The sequence below is a fragment of the Falco punctatus genome (genome assembly GCF_963210335.1).
Source record: "Falco punctatus genome assembly, chromosome: Z".
NCBI lineage: Eukaryota > Metazoa > Chordata > Aves > Falconiformes > Falconidae > Falco > Falco punctatus.
The window spans coordinates 78668279-78686581 of record NC_137586.1 but is presented as its reverse complement, the minus strand read 5'-3'; the positions used below and the strand labels follow the sequence as shown (position 1 = coordinate 78686581).

The window sequence follows — 18303 nt, the reverse complement described above, 5'->3', positions numbered from 1 at the left end:
AAAACTCTGCCACCTTCAGATCCCAGCCTGGACACCGGCCTGAGGAAAGTGGGATCTGGGGCGACTGAGGGAAAAATTCTGAGCAAGTCCCCAATGCTGTCTCCTCTACTCATTCCAGATCCGCACAGGTTAAAAAGCAATCAAAGCTCATTTCCCAATTAAATGTGAGTTGTGACCATTTCTAAGTGTCCCTGTAATTTGCCGGGGAGAGGAAATGCCTCCCGTCGATTGAACTGTGCTTTAACCTGGTCAGCTGAGGTATGAGGCTACTCTCATTGATGGATGCCCTTCGTCCCGGCTCCCTCCCCGGGCTGTGCACAACCGCAGCACGCCGCAGACGGGATTTTCCCCGGGACTCCCGCAAACTTCACCGGTCCTTCATGCATCGGCTTTTTTTTTTTTATTTATTTAAACCCGCACTTAATAGTCACTTCCCCACCGCACGCAGCAAATGCAAACCGCCGAGCGCTTACAGCCAGGCGACGGGAGAAAATACCTCCCCGCCGCACACCCCCCGACACCCAGACCAGCGCAATCTGAGCGGGTTTGTGCTTTTTCCTGATTGCGGTTGCGCCCACAGCCCGGCTGGGAAGCATCTGATTGCTGCCCTTTTAATCTGTTGACACTATCACCCAGATAAACAGGCTGCCATCGATCTTTGCATTAGGTGATCAAGTAACAAGCAGAGCAGGTGAAAGAGAGGAGCGTGGGGATGCTCGCGCTTCCCCACCCCGGCGCCCTGCGGCTGCTGCTAGCGCCGGGAGTTGTGCTTGGCGTGGGGTCGGTGCCTGCGCTGCCCGCGGGGGTCAGCTCCCGGAGACACGCGTGTTATCTCAGCCGGAGGGATGGGGGGCGCTTGCAGTGGAAATAACACGCGTTTCTATAGGGGGAAAGAAGAAAGGCGGGGGGGGGGGGGGGTGTCTCGGGGCAAAGTGAGGTCTCGGCGCCTCTCCCTCCGCCCAAATAACGGGATGCCCAAAGAACAAGACGCCGGGTGTGAGGGGGGGGGGGCAGCCCGGGGTGGGGTTGAGGAAGGTGTCCCCGCCAAGTGCCGCGGCCCCGCTCCCCTCCCTCCGCCCCGAAACCCCGAGGAGGGACGCGGCGACTTGCCTGGGGTGGCCCGGAGAGCCGGGGCCGGCGGCGGGGCGCCTGGTCCGGGAGGAGCCGGGCTGCGGCTGCTGGGTCCGTCCACCTTCTCTCAGGCTTTCTGCCTCTGTGTCTGTGTCTCTGTCTCTGTCTCTCTCTCTCTCTCTCCCCCTCTCTCTCCGTGCCTTGCTCTGCCTCTTTTACTCCCTGTCTCTTCACAGTCTGGGGAGTAAAATCTAGATGATATACATACCGAGCTTGCTTTTTTTGTCCGATTTAATCTTATTCGTTTCACCTTTTCACTGACCAAGAGACAGGACCGAGAGTTTATTTGGAAAGAGGGAGAGAGAGGAAAGGAGCCTACTGTTGCATAGTCAATAACATCCTTTTTATCAATGCATTATACAATAGAGACGGCTTGGCCAAGGGACTCATTGAAAATCTCTTCATTATTTCGGGACAAAATCAGGCGTTTATTCTGATCTCAGAAATGATGAAGGATTCTCCTCTCCCGCCGGCTCCCAGCCTCAGATTTCAGAGCTGACAGGGAAAGAAGGGGGAGGGAAAAAAAAAAAAAAAAAAAGAAAAGAAAATGTGATCACGATACATCAGAGTTGAAGGAGGTTTTTCTGTTTGTTTGTTTTTAATGAAAGCAACATCTCTTTACAAAAAATAACAATAAAACTTATGTCATATATTTCACCCCTTTTCTCCCCGGCAGTTTTTTTCTCCTAGCTTCCAATCTGATTATAAACTTTTATGGGAGCTAAGAGAAGGGTAGGGTGTCGACTTGGGGGGGGCGGTGTGTGTGTGTGTTTTAGTGTGGGTGGTTGTTTTTTTTTTTACAGTTTGTTTCTTCTTTGTCACCCGCAATCTTTCGACCCAAAGCGAATTTCAGACCTCTGGCAGAAGAGGGAGGTTGCCGGGAAGGCTTCTGAGAGAGGAGAGACAGAAACTGGAAAGAAGAGGGTTCTTCTCTTCAGCGCAGTTTTCTATTAAAAATCAAAAAGGAAAATGGGGGGGGGGAAGTAAAAAAAAGAAAAGAAGGGGTGTGTGAAAGGCCGCAGACAGGCGCGGCGCCCCCCCCCTCCCCGGCCCCCCCGGCTCCCCCGGGCCGGCGGCTCGGTGCCCACTAGATGGCAGCCGGCGCCAGCGATTCCCGCGCCGCGCCGCCGGGGCCGGGGCCGGGCCGCGGAGAGGAGCGGAGGGGAGCGGAGCGGAGCCACCGCCCCCCCGCGCATCTCCGTCACCAGCGCGGAGCAACTCACTTTTGGGGAGAAACGGGGGGAAAAAAGGGGGGGGGGGGTGTCCCCTGGGGGGGTGGGGGCGTTGCGCTAAAGGCTGTTCTGACTCCTTCCCCCCCCAAAAAAAAAAAAACATAGAAGGGGAGGGGGATGCGTGATTTTCCGCGAGAGAAGCGCGGTGAGGTGGGAGGAGGGTGGCCGCGTTAGGTGACGAATGAGGGGTGAGGGACGGGAGGCAGAAATAGCCCAAAGTGGGATGGGAGCGCGCGGGGATGTACGCGTGTGCGCGGCCGCGTGTGTGAGTGTGCAAGGGTGCGCGCACACGCACGCACTCTTCTCCGTGCAGCGAGTGTTTTCTTCTCCATCGTTAAAACCTCTGGCGTGGCTTTTGCGATCGGAAAGCAAGGGAGAAATCCCGATTTCAGACGCGGAGGGGAGAAAAAAGGGGAAGGAAGGGGGGGGGCGGAAAGAAAGGAATAAAAAAGCACCAACTTTTCGCGGAGAGCCCACATCGTCCCCTTTTAATTCCCCCTTTCCGCCTATCGCAATGCATCCTCCTCTGCCGATGTGTGTGTTGGGGTGTGTGTGAGAGGGGGAGAGAGAGAGACCGTAGACGACCCATACTAATCAGGTCTCAAAGTAAATAGCAGCGCAGGGCGATCTCAATGTAAATTGTGCTTGTCAGAAGAATCCCCTCTCCCTCCCTCCCTCTACCCTCCCTCCCTCCCTCCCCCCTCTCTCTCTCCTCCCCTCCCTTCCCCATCCCAGTCAGTAGGTAGCGGAGAATTAAAAAAAAAAAAAAAAAAAAAAAAAAAAAAAAAAAAAGGGGGGGGGTGGTTAGAAAAAAAAAAGCGATGGGGGGGTAACCAATGGAGTGAAGGAGGCTTGGCTAACCTTAGCCTCCCATTTTCTCTCCCCCCAATTCAGGGCTCTGACCAGTCAGTCGCCTTTGATTATCAGTTGCCAGCAGCCCTTCTCTTGGCTCCTTGACACGAGCTCCATATAAGGCAGCGATCTCCATAGAAACGTGTCAGTTTCAATAGTAGTGTCAAAGTTCACTATATACAGACATTCGCGCAGATCCCCCTTTCGGAAACATTGCTCTGCTAGGCTTCCCGTTTAAACGCATTCATTTTTTGGGTCTCTCTCTCTCTCTCTCCCTCTCTCTCCCCCCCTCTCTCTCTCTTCCCCTTTCTTGCATATTCTATTAGTTGTGTGCTTCCCCCCCCCCCCCCTTCATCTCCCTCTTCTCCTTCCTTTTCTTCTTTTTTCCACCCTTCCTCCTTGTGTCTTTCGCTTCATTCCTGCAGGAGAAGAGAAGAAGAGAGAGGTGAAACTAAAAAAAAAAAAAAATCTCGGAAAGAAAGAAAAAGGGGGGAAAAGCAGAGAGAGAGAGACAGGGGGAAAAAAAAAAGTCCGGAGAGAGAGAGAGAGAACGCGTTCACATCTTAATACCGTTATTATTTTGACCATTCTTGCATATTTTTTTATTTTGGGGGAGGGCTTCTCTTCTGGCTGATGAGTTTTTACCCGAAATACTTTTTTTAGGCAAACAAACAAAAAAAAAAGAACCTTTTTGGGGGCGATTTCCACCGATTTTTTTTTTCTTTTCCTCGCAACCGGCATCGTGCGCTCTCACAGGAGAAGAAGAAGGAAGGGGCAAGAAAGAGGAAAAGAAGAGGATTTATTTACCCGACCTACTTTGGATCTCTCTTTTTCCTGCGCGTGTCATTATTATTCCCGTTCTCTATTTTTACACTTCGCCGTGAATTCGTCTCCTCTGCGAATTTAGTCACATCCGATTTTTTTTTTTTTGCGAATTTTTTTCCTCTTTTTTTTTAAAAAAAAAAAAAAGGCGAGAGAGAGCGCGAGCGAGCGAGAGAGACAGAGAGCGAGAGAGAGCAGCTCGGGAGAGAAAGAGCAGCGACCGGCAACCTCCTCCTCCTCCTCCTCCGCCGCCGCGACAGGAGATCAAACTGCCTCAGCTCCCCGCCCGCCTCCGCCGCGCTCCCCGGCTCCGCCGCCCTGAATGGCTGACGGCGCCCTGCCCTGGACCTGGCCCCCGGACACCTCCATGCTCTGATCGCCGGCGGACGGCTCCTTTCTGCACCTCCCGCCTCCCCGAGAGCCCGCACCGGCACCGGCACCGGCACCGGCGGCTGCAGCGGCAGCGGCAGCGGGAGCAGCCTCCGCGGGAGCGGCGGCGGCCGGGCCCCGGCGGCGGCGAGCGGCGAGCGGCGACCTCCTCCTCCTCCTCCTCCTCCTCCTCCTCCTCCTCCTCCTCCTCCTCCTCCTCCTCCACCTCCTCCTCCTCCTCCTCCTCTTCCTTCCCCTCCTCCTCCTCCTCCTCCTCCTCCTCCTCCTCCTCCTCCTCGGCGGCGCCGCGGCTTCCTCTATGCCTGCACATCCTCCGCGCTCGTAGCGCCCGGACCGCGTGTGCCTGTGCCCGTGCGTGTGTGCGTGTGCGCGAGTGGGGAGCCGTGTGCCGGGCGTGTGCGCGCGTGTCTGCCTGCGTGTGCGTGTCCGGCGTGTTACTCTCCTGAATGCCTCTCCCGACAGCCTTGTTTGCCGTTTCTGATTTTGCAACTTGAAGTGGCGGCGGGGGGGGGGGAGGGCGAGGAGAGGCGGCGAGAGCCGGGGAGAGCGGGAGCAGAGGGGGGAAGCGGCCAGGCGGGGGTATTTTAAAGAGGGGGGGGGAGCGCAGGAAAGGGAAGGGAAGGAAAGGGAAAGGGAAGGGAGGAAGAGGAAAGGGAAAAAAAGAGAGAGAGAGGGAGGGAGGGAGAGAGAGAGGGGAGAGAGAGGGAGAAAATCTTCCGTCGCCCCCTCCCCCTCCCTAAAAAAAAAAAAAAAATAGCGAGGGCGCGAGCGAGAGGAGGGGGGCTCGCGGCGAAAAATAAATAAAATAAAGAAAACGGCAGGAGCGGCTCCAGCCGGCAGCAGCGGCGGCAGCAGGGCAGCGGCGGCGGCGGCAGCCGAGGCGGAGGCAGGCGGCAGGCAGGGTCCCCTCGCTCCCCGCTCGCCCCCGGCGCCCGGCCGGCCGCCTCCCCCCCGCCCCCCGCCTCTCTCCCCGGCAGCCCGCAGCGAGACGCGCCGCTCCCCAGCACTTTTTTGGGCCCGAGATATGGCAATGGTAGTTAGCAGCTGGCGAGATCCGCAGGAAGACGTGGCCGGGGGCACCCCGAGCGGCCCCAACCCCGCCGCGGCGCAGCCGGCCCGGGAGCAGCCGCCCCAGCAGCAGGGGGGCTCGGCCGCCCCGCACACCCCGCAGACCCCCAGCCAGCCGGGACCCCCCTCCACGCCGGGCACGGCCGGGGACAAGGGAGCGGGCCAGCAGGGCTCGGGGCAGAGCCAGCAGCACATCGAGTGCGTGGTGTGCGGGGACAAGTCCAGCGGCAAGCACTACGGCCAGTTCACCTGCGAGGGCTGCAAAAGTTTCTTCAAGAGGAGCGTCCGCAGGAACTTAACTTACACATGCCGCGCCAACAGGAACTGTCCCATCGACCAGCACCACCGCAACCAGTGCCAGTACTGCCGCCTCAAGAAGTGCCTCAAAGTGGGCATGAGGCGGGAAGGTGAATATTTCTTCCCTACTATGCTATCGCTCCCTCTCCCCGCGGCTGTGCAGGCGTGCGTGTGCGAGGGCTCTCCGTCTGTGTGTGTCTGCCTGTGCATACGCGCACACACGCGCACCTATGCGCGTATACAGAGATATATACACGCGCGCACACGCGCGGCGTGCATATACATATATATATATATATACGCACACATATATATATATACACACACACACATCTATGGCTCTGCGTGGCGATCTAGGTCTCTCTATCTTTCCATGCACATGTCAATCTCTCCCTCTGCCTGCACTCCATCTGGCAGCTTTGCGCCAGGTTTTGTTGTTATTGTGGATGGTGGTTGGTGGTGTTTTCTTTTTTGCTTTTTCGGTTTGTGCCTCCTGCCCTCCTCCCGCTCCTCCCCACCCCCTTCCCCGGCACCGCCGCGCTAGCCCCTTCCCCGCTCATTGTGCCGAGAATTTATTATTATTACGATCGCTCGCTAAATATTTATCATTTAGCCGCTACCTCTGCTCCCGCGCGCGCGCGCGCGCGCGCGTGTGTGTGCGCGTGTGTCGGTGTCTGTGTGTGTGTGCGCGCGTGTGCGTGTGTGTGTGTGTGTGTTTGGATGTGGTTTTGTCTATTGTTGGCATGAGACCGGGGGGTGGGGGGAGATACATCTCTCTCCCGTACGAGATGTGCTTCCATTCAGCTTCCTTCCCCCCCACCCCCCCTTCCGCCCCATCATTTCTTTTTAAACCCGCAACACTTCTCGGTAGATCCATTTCCCAGCCTCATTTTTCCCGAAAGAAAGATGAAAGACCTGTAAGTAGGGAAGAAAAGAGGAAAAGGGGGTGAAAAAGAGGAAAGGGGAAAAAAAGAGGGGGAAATGTGCTTCTGTATCTCCGCTTCCCTGTGCTTCCCGGTGCCCCGGAGTGTGCTTCTGTGCGAGATTTGGCCTTGTTTTCACTCCATGCGTCCAAAGGAAAGTTTGTGACTGAACCGGGTTTCTGTACTTCTGTCATTTCTTTTCTCTTCTTTTCTTTTCTTTTCTTTTTTTTTTTTTTTTTTATAGCACGCTGCTCATTTTATTTCTTCATCAAACTCCACCCTCTCCTTAAAGCCTGCATACAAATCGCGATTTATAACCTATTTACCGGTTCTTCTCATTTTAGCAGAACCCGCAGCCTGCATCTGGCAGCGGGCTCCTCAGCATTTCCAACTGCTCTGCTATTTATTTATTATTTTTTTTCCTCCTCCTTTCCATAAGTCTCTGTGGGTTTCCTTGCGTTCAGGCTCATTCTCGCGTAGGAAGATTTCCTGCCCTCCTTTCTCCTCGAAATGTATTTGCTCGGTTTACAGTTAAAGTTTACCCTGTGACTGTCGTTAAAGATGTCTTAGAGTCACATCAGTGAAACAGTCAATTTTGCGGAGCGGGGATTACTACTGCCTTAATTGGTTTTAAAATTATATTTTATATGCCACAAGAAAAGGAATGAAGCTGCTCCAGATCTGAAAGAGCTCGCAAATATGACGACTTCATTGGTAGCTTCAGGGGCTGTTGGTAGGCGTCGGGGGCGGGGGGGGGATTAAAAAAAAAAAAAAAAAAAGGAAGGAGGAGGAAAAAATAAAAAACAACCCCAAGTTAGAATTGTGCTCGCAGTTAATTGAAAAATAACTGCCAAGTTTACAAGCAGATTGAAGAGGGAGAGGTGGGCTGGAGGGCAGGAGGAGAGAGGTCTGGCCCGGGAGGCGAGGAGAGCTCGGTGGGGAGGAAAAGAGAAAGTTGAGAAAATGTGGCACGCCGGAAAGATGAGTGATTTGAGTGTTCGTGTGCGTGCCAGCAAGTGTGTGCGGGTGTGCGTGTGCGTGTCTGTGTGTGCAGGGAACAAGCCTGAGTAGCCGTATCTTCCCCTGAAGTTACCTTTGTTTACATGGCATGCGGCTGCAAATGCTGGCACTGATGGAGTAAAACACACGCACACACTAAAAAAAAAAAAAAAAAAAAAAAAAAAAAAAAACAAACCAACTTTGGTCAGCTTTCGGGACTCGAGGCATGCTTACGCTCTGTGTGGAGATGGTTAATGAATCCAGTGTTTTTGCAGTTGCAAGCTTGTGCATTCACTGTGCAACGCTGACTGCAGGCTTTTGCAGTGGCAACAGCGCACCAAAGATATTAATTACACCGTCCCCTTTTTTTTCCACGAATGTTTGGCTATTGTAAGTTCGGACCTTTTTGTTTTATTTCCCCCCTTCCCTTGATAATATTTAATCTTTCTTTTCCTTTTAGCAGGCAGAACTTTGCTGGGCGGGGGAGGGGGGGTCTTCTGTGGAAAGCTGGTTCTGTGTAATAAAGTTAGCAGTGGGGAGCTGGGGGGCTGCGACCTGTTCCAGCTCGAAGGGTGACGACGCGGTATTTTTGGAGGATATGGACGCATTTGTTTTTATGAATTATTTTGTTTTATTTTATTTTAAAAAGCAACACAGCAGTTCACTTATAAATCTCAGTGCTACCAGGGCAGTCGGCTGGGATCCACAACAGAGCTTGGCTATATTTTTAACAGCTGGCTGTGATTTTTAACCCCACTTTCTCACCACCCGGAGGATTTCTTTGATTTTAATTTTTTTTTTTTTACGTGCGGGGCTGCCTTTTGTTGCGAAAGGGGAGGGGGGCCGGGGTGGGGGTGGGGGGGTTGTGTGTGGATTTGTCTTGTTTGCCTTGGCTTTTTTTTTTTCGCCTTCTTTCTTTTTTTTTAATCTGTGTTTATTTTGTGAAGCCTGTCTGCATTGGGGGCTGGGGGGGGGGGGCTGCTTGGCTGCCGCTGGGCTGGGTCTGCCTGAGCAGGGGTCGGGGCCGGGGCCGATGCCGGGGCCGGGGCCGGGCGGGGGGGGCGATGCAGGTCGGCTGCAGCTGCCCGGCTCCGCATGCCTCTGTCTGTCCGTGCCTGTGCGTGTGCCGGGGGCGAGGCGGGGGGGGGGTGGTGGGGGGGTGGGGGGGAAGAAGCCCGGCATTGTCTCCGGCTGGCTGGCAGCGCCGCCGGGGCGATGCCTGGGAGCCTCCTGGATGCACATTTCCTCTCCTTCTCTCCTTCTTTTTGTCAGCGGTTCAGCGAGGAAGGATGCCGCCCACCCAGCCCAACCCCGGCCAGTATGCCCTGACCAACGGCGACCCCCTGAACGGGCACTGCTATCTCTCGGGATACATCTCCCTACTGCTGCGGGCCGAGCCCTACCCCACCTCCCGCTACGGCAGCCAGTGCATGCAGCCCAACAACATCATGGGCATCGAGAACATCTGCGAGCTGGCCGCCCGCCTGCTCTTCAGCGCCGTCGAGTGGGCCCGCAACATCCCCTTCTTCCCCGACCTGCAGATCACCGACCAGGTGGCCTTGCTGCGGCTCACCTGGAGCGAGCTCTTCGTCCTCAACGCTGCCCAGTGCTCCATGCCTCTCCATGTGGCCCCTCTTCTGGCCGCCGCCGGCCTCCACGCATCCCCCATGTCGGCCGACCGCGTCGTCGCCTTCATGGACCACATCCGCATCTTCCAGGAGCAGGTGGAGAAGCTGAAGGCACTGCACGTCGATTCGGCCGAGTACAGCTGCCTGAAAGCCATCGTCCTCTTCACCTCAGGTGAGAAGGCGGGCGGGGGGGGGGGGGGGGATGGAGTGGGGAGTGGGGTTGCGCCGTGCAAACAAGACAACAAAATATCCCACAATGGCGGAAAAATTAGGAAAAAAATGATCTAAAATTTAATTTTTGGTGAAGAGAACAGGGGGAAGGCCGAAGTAGTGTAGGGCCCGATGGGGTGCGCCCTGGCCCCGGGATCAGCCTCCCCCTCAGGCCCACGATGTTGTCATTTTAACACACTCCCCTCCCTCCCACCACCACCCCCCAAAAAAAGCCAAAACCCTTAAAAAAAAAATCGAATTAAGTGGAGGCGGTGGAAACATGCATGTTAACAATTTTTCCCTGTGATAGATGGTTCGAATTAACTAGCGGGAAAGTGCATTAGCGTCGCCTTTGAAGTGCTCTGGTCGTAGCCTATAAGAATATAATACGTCTTCTATTATTGTAACCTGCGAGGGAAAAATTTATAAACATCAAAGGGAAACGATGTGGAGGAAATATAGGAAATGGAAACAAGGCAAGATAAGAGGCCTGGCAGTGTCATTTTTTAATTATTATTCTAATTATCGCCACGATGGGGCTAATTGCCACTTTTTCTGCTTGTTTGTTTTTCCTTTTATTTTTTTACCACCCCCCACCCCCCACCCCCAACCTTCCCCTTGTTCCTTGCTTGTCCCGGTTTCTCCCCCCCACACCTTTTCCAAACCGGTCCTCCCGGTTAGCGATAACTAAACAGCTCCGATAAATCTGGCTTACAACTAGGCCGAGGCAAAATTAAAAGCATTCCTGAACAAAGATGGCAAATCGTTCAAAGGCCTTGTTTAACAGTAAGCAGTTTATAATCCATCAATATTTGTTGCCTTTCATGCATGAAAAATAGTATTTACATTGTATTAAAATGACTCCTAAATTTGCACAATATTGTAATGTAGCAAATGTAGTATTAATATCGATTTGAACATCAGATAATTTATTTAGACAGGAGTATCTAATTTGTATGCAGGGTGGTCGGAGACGTGTACTGTGACTGCCCCCTTTTACTTTCAGTGCAAATGCAGTCTCGCAGTGTTGGAGGGAATATTTCTTTGCAAAGGATAAAGTGCAGATCTTAAAACAAATGGAAGATTTACTGAATAGCCAGCCCGACATTTTAATGTATTTTATCTTAATAAGTCTTCTTGATGGAAACATGTTTTTCAAAAGTGACAAAGAGACCTGCCGGCATTTGTCAGGCTGATTTAACTCCGCAGCCTGCCTGCAGACTCCCAGACTTTCCCTTCCCATTCATTTCAGGGTGCTCATCAATACACAGGGACAGTCGGAGAGAACCCGCGTTTTTTGATTTTTTTTTTTTTTTTTTTGGTGTGTGTGTGTGTGTTAGTCCCAACTTTGAGACATTCTTCCCAAGCAGAGGGGGGCTGGCCTATGCCTCAGCCCTTACACTCACCAAAGGCCCCAAGAAGGAGATTGCCCCAGATGAGGGCATGTTTCGTGGTGGTGGTGTATTTTTTTTCTCTCTTTCTCTCTTCCCCCTGCCCCCATCTCCCCCCCCCCCCCCCCATTACCTTCCCCACACAATCGACCTTGGCGAGAAATGTGGTTAGTGGCTTTAGAGGAGCCCTTCATTTACATATATTAAAAACAAATGTAATCATAACCAAACGTTTGCAAGGGGAGAAGCCCCTTCCCACAATGGAGTAGAGCATGAATGGGGTTCAGGGAGGCAACAATAATATTATTTTGGAGCAGGATCGCACGGGGTATCTCAGAAAATGGAAATACAGCTGTCAGGAGTAATCTACCCCTCACCCCCATTCGCACATTTCCACTTTTCACTAAACTTGTTTTGATTGCTTAGCCAGAGGGGAATTCATGGGAAGCCTTTCTCAAAGTCATCCAACTTTTAAACAAACTTTGACTGATGGAAAAGACATTTTTAGGCATATTGTCCAAAGTACTTCACTGAGGACTAAGTATTTAAAGCTGGCATGGGTTTCTCCTGTTGTGGTTTTTACATTCGAGCTACAGATAGCATGTATTTAATCCGTAAAATTCTGGACACCATCCAACGACTGGGTCGTGACCCAAAACCTGCTCCTTTCTTGTCTCTTTTTCCCCCACCCCTTCCTCTGCCCCCTGCCCCCCCGCCAAAAAAAACTCCAAACTTTATAGAGTTATTAATTTCTGCACCTAGCTTTTCCTCATCATAAATAAACGTTTCCAGGAAAGGACCGAGCCAGATAACATAAATCCAATAAATCTATTTGCAGCGCAATAAGAACTTTGATTTCTAGTTAGATGCCAGCTGATTACATCTATATTTTCTCAACACTAAACTCTTCTGAACGCGCAACATGAAATACATTCCCGCCACTACAAAGGGGAAGGCTGGAGTGTGCTGAACAGTAATGGTTATTTATTTACATAATTTCTTTTCCATAGACTGCAGGAAGAAATATAGAGCTTTCCTTTATTGACACACTGCCATATAAAAAAGTGAGGCGCACACAGGATTTTCACATTAGCCCACTTTCTGAGATGGAATAATAATTCACCTCCAGTAAACACGGATTGCATTATTTCTCCCATGGATTGCACCTCTCTGGACTCTGTAATCTAATCGAGCTGTGCATCCCTTAATTACTATTATTTTTAATCCCATTCTGAGGGGAGAATTAAGCCTTCCCACCGCCACCTTTAAGGATGTGGAATAAAACCCGAGTAAAGGCATATGCCAGGCCATTTTAAATAATTAAAGCTCAATAGATATTATCGGCATGAGAAAATCCTGAGTGTTAGGGGGTCTAAGGCAAAAACCAAGGCGTATTTTTCTTAAACACCCCCACCCCCACCCCTCGCCTCCGCAGGCTGCCGCCCTTCTAGCCAGCAACTTCCCTGTCTGCATTGTCCAGTGACCTGCAGTTATAGGTGCACTTATCGTAAATATCTGATAAATATTTTACTAACCTTAAGGGTATGACATATGGGTCATAAAGAAAAAAGCCCTGCTAGGGTGTCAGTAAGACCCTTTCATATTGCATTGTTTGGAAGTTGAATAGGATCTTAATGCATAATGGGCAGATAATGCATGTAAAATAGCAAGATATATGTAAATATGGAGTGTGATTGGTGGCAATCAACATATGAACAGGCCTGTGGTTTTGATATATATTGCAAACAAGAACAGGCCTGAGCTTTTGATAGATATATATGTTGTAACTTGGTGCTTCAGATGTTGCAAAATATCATTGCATGAAAGGTACAGTATGGATTAGCAGAGCAGACTAGCTCAGATAATTGTATATCTGAGGGATGCCAAGTCCGCAGCGCAGGTCAAAGGTTCTCCTCCTCAGAAGTTCCTGAATTATGGCTTGTTTTATTTGTATTTTTGCTCGAGGCCATAGTATTGTAGATGAAGGTGTTCAGAAATCTTTGTAAAGCCAGTTCTTGATATGAGAAGACTTAAACTTAAAAAATGCAGTTGCGACAGATTTTTTTTTTCTTTTCTTTCTTTTTTTTTTTCTTTCTTTTTTTTTTTTTTTTTTTTTTTTGGCTTTGAATAATTTGTTGTGTCTTGCCAGGGTCATAACTCTACATTCACAATTTTGTAATGTCCTTTTGGGGGCCATTAACATGCATTATTTCATATACGGATCTATATATTAGCAAAGTCTGGCTTTGATCTATGTTAAACTGCACTGCTAGCTGACTGCCTCCCTCTGATCGTGATGTAGTTTTGGTTTTGGTTTGTTTGTTGTTGTTTGTTTTTTTTTTTAAATATTTATTATTAATCTCCACAACAATGTGGATGGTTTCAACCATCCGGGCATACCCACCACTTTTTCCCGACCGTAGCCTCCTGAGGAAGTCCTTCAGCAAGGAGCCGGTGCAAAATTATCCCCCGGTTTTGGCTCTGCCTTCAGAGAGATAGGATGCGCGTGTGCATGTAAACGCACAGATGCATCTGTTACCTCCCTGCGCGTACCTATGCGTGGAATAACGTCTATAGGTACAGATGCAAGGATATGAAGGGTTTCTGCGCTCGGGTTAGTACGCGTTTGCCCAGGTCGTATCGTTCTGAGAGGAGCTAGGGGTAGGTTCCTGGCTGTATACGTGCCATAGGGACCTATGGAGCGGGGTGGGGGTGGGGGCGAGTCTCCCAGGCCACATTTAGGCAAGGCTCACTCGCTGCAGCCCTCCTCAGCTTTGTGTCTGGGGGCTGCAGGCGCCGGCTCAGCGCAAGCCCGGACTAACCCAGCCTGTTTTCCGCCGGATTTACCGAACAGCCCTCAAAGATGTAGCTAATTTGCGATGGGCTGCCGGCGGGGCAGGAACAGGGGGGACCCCCTCTCTCCCCGGCATCCCCCGGCCGGCTCCCTGCCAGCCGCCGCAGGTCACAGCCGCTGCCTCCCTCTGATGTGCAGCCATGTCAACAAACTCCCTCTGCCTCCCTCTGCGTGTGCGCGCCTGTGCTTTTTATCTTTATTATTATTATTATTATTGTTGTTGTTGTTGTTGTTGTTAGTGGTAGTATTTTGCCCAGTACCCTCCTTTCCCCTCCCTCCCCTCGGTGTTATTCACCGGGGGCTGGTCCCGCTTTCCAGCAACCCGCTGCAGGGCTCCCTGGAGCCGGGACCGCGCTCGCCGGCGCGGAGTGTCCGGGGGTGCTGGGGGGTGTGTGGTGGTGGTGTGTGTCTCTGTGTGTGCGTGTCTGTGTGTGATGGGGGTGCGGGGACCCCACCTCATCCCCCGTGGAGAAACACCCACGAGGGCGGCGAGGCGGCGGCGGTGCGGGATGGGGTGGGATGGGACGGGACGGGACGGGATGGGGGGCTGCGCCTTTGGGGGTGTCCCCCCATCCCGGCGGCGCTTCCCCGTGCGCTTCCCCGCCACTAACCGTCTCCCCCCCTTCCTCCTCCTCCTCCTCCTCCTCCTCCTCCTCTTCCTCCTCCTCCTCCTCCTCCTCCTCCTCCTCCTCCTCCTCCTCCTCCTCCTCCTCCTCCTCCTCCTCCTCCTCTCCCCCCCCCCCGCCGCCGATCCGCGGCTGCCTCCGCGGGCGCGGTGCGGCGGGCAGACGCCTGCGGCCTGTCGGATGCGGCCCACATCGAAAGCCTGCAGGAGAAGTCCCAGTGCGCGCTGGAGGAGTACGTGAGGAGCCAGTACCCCAACCAACCCAGCCGCTTCGGGAAGCTGCTGCTGCGGCTGCCCTCCCTGCGCACCGTCTCCTCCTCCGTCATCGAGCAGCTCTTCTTCGTCCGCTTGGTAGGTAAAACCCCCATCGAAACCCTCATCAGGGATATGCTACTGTCGGGGAGCAGCTTCAACTGGCCTTACATGTCCATCCAGTGCTCCTAGAGCCCGGCCCGCACCCCCGGCAGAGACGCGGCGGAGCGGCGGCGGCGGGAGCGGGAACGCTCGCACCGAGGGGCAGTCGGGGTGCGGGGGGGCCCGGGAGGCGGACACTGAACAAAAGAAAGGGCCGAGTAGGAGCAGAGGTGTGGCCGTGGTGGGGAGAAGGACGGACCTCGCGTCCGTGGAGGTTGTGGTGTTTCGCGCTTTGTTTTTTTCTTTTTTTTTTTTGCCTTTTTTTTTTTCTCTCCCCCCCCGGAGAGGAGGGAAAAAAATAAATAATAATAATAAAAGAGACAAAAAAAGCAAAAAAATTAAAAAAAATAAAAATAAAAAAAATATGAGTATTGAGGGGATATTAATCAAACCTGAAGGGGATACTGGATCTTCCAGGATTTATTGTGGACTGTTGTTGATATATGCTGTACAGTAACAAACAAAACAAAACGCGTTGAAACTGAACTGAACCTTGTGTAGAATGAAAAACAAACAAACAAAAAACAAACAAAAAAATTCCACGCGCAAACACTTACCACGAGCATTGTTACTCATTTTGTAAAATATTAGTCTTTATTTTCATTTTTTGTAAAACTTAAAACATCGTATGCGCATAAAGAAAAAAAAAAGAAACGAGAATTAGGGGAAAATAACATTTTCCAAATAATTATAAAAAAAATTGTCCTGTGTCTATGTATCTATATCTGTTTTGTATTTTTTTCTGGTTCCAAACCAGGTTTCCTGTGATTCTATACTAATAATTTTTGATATAACCCTTTGCTTCTTATAATGAGTGCGATATATGTTGTCGAAGCTGTTCTTCAAGAATTAAAATTGAAGTGAGAATTTAAACAAAAATAAAAGAATTTAGCAAAAAAATTCAACTTATCACCCCACAACCCATGAGTCTTGTTGCTTGAAACATGCCAACAGTTCACCAAAAAACAAACAAAAAAAAACAACAAAAAAAGCTAAGCATAAAAAAAAAACCCCAACACAACACAATCTCCCTAGATTTTTAACTCCTGTACTGGTGTTAAAAGGGAGAACTTTAAAAATGCTTGTGAGGGGTAACCAAGTTGCATAAACCACGTGATGTTCCCAAACTGACTTGGCTGTGTAAGTTTAGGGCTGAACTGTTGAGGCCTAGGAAGAGGGAGCGGGAGGTGCGGCTCGATGCTGTAGGTGACCTCACCTCACTGGGACTGCGCAGTACACTTTCTGCCAAGGCTGATGGGCCTGTCACTCTGGCCTACCCCCTTTTTTGAGACACCTTTTCCCATCAGTTGGAGTTTCTGATGAGTTCACACCTTGCTGCTTGCTCTTAGACATGGTGTGCATGGATTGAAGTCACCGTATGCCACTGTCATTGTGCGGACAGTGGGAAGGCATACTGTAGCCATGACTCCTGCTTGTTGCAGGCATGGTGGCTTTCTGCTTTTGGGGGCTTGGGGTGGGGTGTTTTTGGGGAGGGTGTCCTTGCTTCTTCTCTCTTCTTTTCCACCCCAAGGACTCACAGACCCTGGCATGTGCTCCAGCGTGCACGCCTTGTGCTTGCTGTCAGCTGAAACATCCCTCTCCCTGTTTCTCCTGACTCCAGTCACTGCGCATGGAGGGTATTCCCAGCCCATTAATATAGAAATCCAACTGGATGCTTGCTCATTGGGTGGCGAGACAGCACATTTCACGTGTGCTGGTGTGCCATGGCCACGCACAAAACATGGGCTGTGCCCCCCACACCGTGGCCACCCAACACAGGAGCCCGAGCTTTGTGCCAAAAGCCCCGCTTCATTTCGGTTTGTCTTTTTTTGCAAAGAAAATTAAAAATCGTTGCTGTAATGGAGCTCCTTTGAAGGTAAAGGCTTCACAATGCTTCTAGCTGGTGGTGCAGATCTCTGTAACAGCTTTCAGTGCATTAATGTTTTATAGGATCTGAGTCGGAGCTGTAAGAACACATACTACCAAGGGAGCTTTTTCTTAACGTATTAATAAAGCTGGATCTTTAAAAATAACATTCCCTCCCCCCCCTCACGCTGACACCTCCTGTGCCCTCCAAACAAGCCCGGATGAAGCAGGCTTTTTAGTTTGTGGAGTCATGGGCAATGTTTTCCTTTTAATTTGCTGTCCTCCGTACTCTCCTTCTCTCTCCCTCTCTCTCTCTCTCTCTCTTTTTTTTTTTTTTTTTTTTTTTTTGCATTAACAAGATCCTTCAATCCAACCCGCTTGGGGTTTTTAATATTCTAGGCGCAGCAGATCCGAGGCGAGAGCAGCTCTATACAGTAGGCACTTATAGCTGGATAATCAACATTGCGGGCAGATCCTCTATGGGAGTAGAGCCCATTTCAGGATGGAGAAGCAGCCTGTATTCATAGGTGCTGGGCCGGGGGGACGCGGGGGGACGGGGTCGTGGGGGAGACACGGATGATTTCAGACCTGGACACACAAGGACGGGAATTAGACAGACAGACAGACAGACACCCTCCCTTTTCTCACTCGCATGGACGCTGCATAGGCGACAGCTTTGTTCCTCGCCCTGGTCGCCTTCCCCGGGCAGAGTGGGTCCAGCAGCCCCCCAGGGCTGCCAGCGGGGAGCGAGCAGGGATGTTCAACCCCCGGGAGGTGCTGCAAGCAGCTCTTCAGCATTGCTTTTTGGTGGGATGGGTGACTGCGTACCCAGCTGGAATAGCAGTTAAAAACAGAAACAAACAAACAAAAAAAACAAAAAACAAAACAGCAAGAAAATCACAAAACCCACAACAAAACAGCAAAAAAGAAAAAAAACCCAACAACCTACACAAAACACAATAAACCAAACAAATGGGGATATCAGAAGAGAAAGACAGGTCTCAGTTTCTTCCAATGAGATGTAAATATATTCATTACAGTGTTATCCCACTGATGAAAACAGATAAACTTTTTCGTAGGTCAGAAACGTATTTTTCAATTAATTTTCATATTTATGAATAATAATAACCCACTGATTGCCAAGAAACTTGCAGGTGTAGAGGAGGTGTACAAGATGCACTTATTTCCATGTATGTGCCTAGAAAGAAGTGTTTCAATCCCTTATTAAACTTTGCTTATAAGACGGTATCGTGTTCTGAAGTGTTAACTACCCAGTCTGTGGTTGTGTCGGTGGATGTTTTCCTTTGCCACGCTCCAGCCTCTCGGGCATTCATACGGCGGCTAAAAATATTGTATGATCGCATCACCGAGTGCCATTTGTTGGGGAAAAAAACCCAGAAAAAAAAAGAAAGAAAAAGAAAAAAAAAGTTCATGTGGAGAGGGGCCGGGGTCCCTTCACAAGTTTCTACTGGCTTGTTCGTAACCTGCAATATACTGCTTTAAAACCAACTATAGCTACATTTCTCCTGCCTTGTTGTCGCCGGGCCCGGGCTCTGTCCCCCGCGGAGCCCCTCGAGCTCCTCAGGGGGGGCTCGGCAGGG

General features: G+C 51.1%; 1 protein-coding gene and 1 long non-coding RNA gene across 6 annotated transcripts in view; one reads left to right on the top strand and one right to left on the bottom strand.

The window, feature by feature from the left end:
* LOC308056101 overlaps positions 1–3126 on the bottom strand; it is a 96891-nt gene extending 93765 nt beyond the window's left edge. The window contains exon 1 of the long non-coding RNA XR_013924706.1: positions 1111–3126. This is a non-coding gene — a long non-coding RNA (uncharacterized lncRNA). The remainder of the gene's footprint in view (positions 1–1110) is intronic.
* Positions 3127–5077: 1951 nt separating this feature from the next.
* On the top strand, positions 5078–17950 carry NR2F1 (nuclear receptor subfamily 2 group F member 1). Of its 5 annotated transcripts, XM_080370945.1 has the most exons (5): positions 5443–5902; positions 7990–8104; positions 8987–9514; positions 14586–14773; positions 14858–17950. In XM_080370945.1, exons 1-5 carry the CDS (start codon positions 5452–5454, stop codon positions 15136–15138), a joined length of 1563 nt encoding a protein of 520 aa, XP_080227071.1. In that variant the 5' UTR covers positions 5443–5451; the 3' UTR covers positions 15139–17950. The 5 variants fall into 5 exon arrangements, with proteins under 5 accessions (XP_080227073.1, XP_080227072.1, XP_080227071.1 ...); XM_080370947.1 differs by lacking the exon at positions 7990–8104 and having other exon boundaries at positions 5078–5902; positions 14858–14998; XM_080370949.1 differs by having other exon boundaries at positions 5769–5902; positions 14586–15005.
* The last annotated feature ends 353 nt before the right edge of the window (positions 17951–18303 follow it).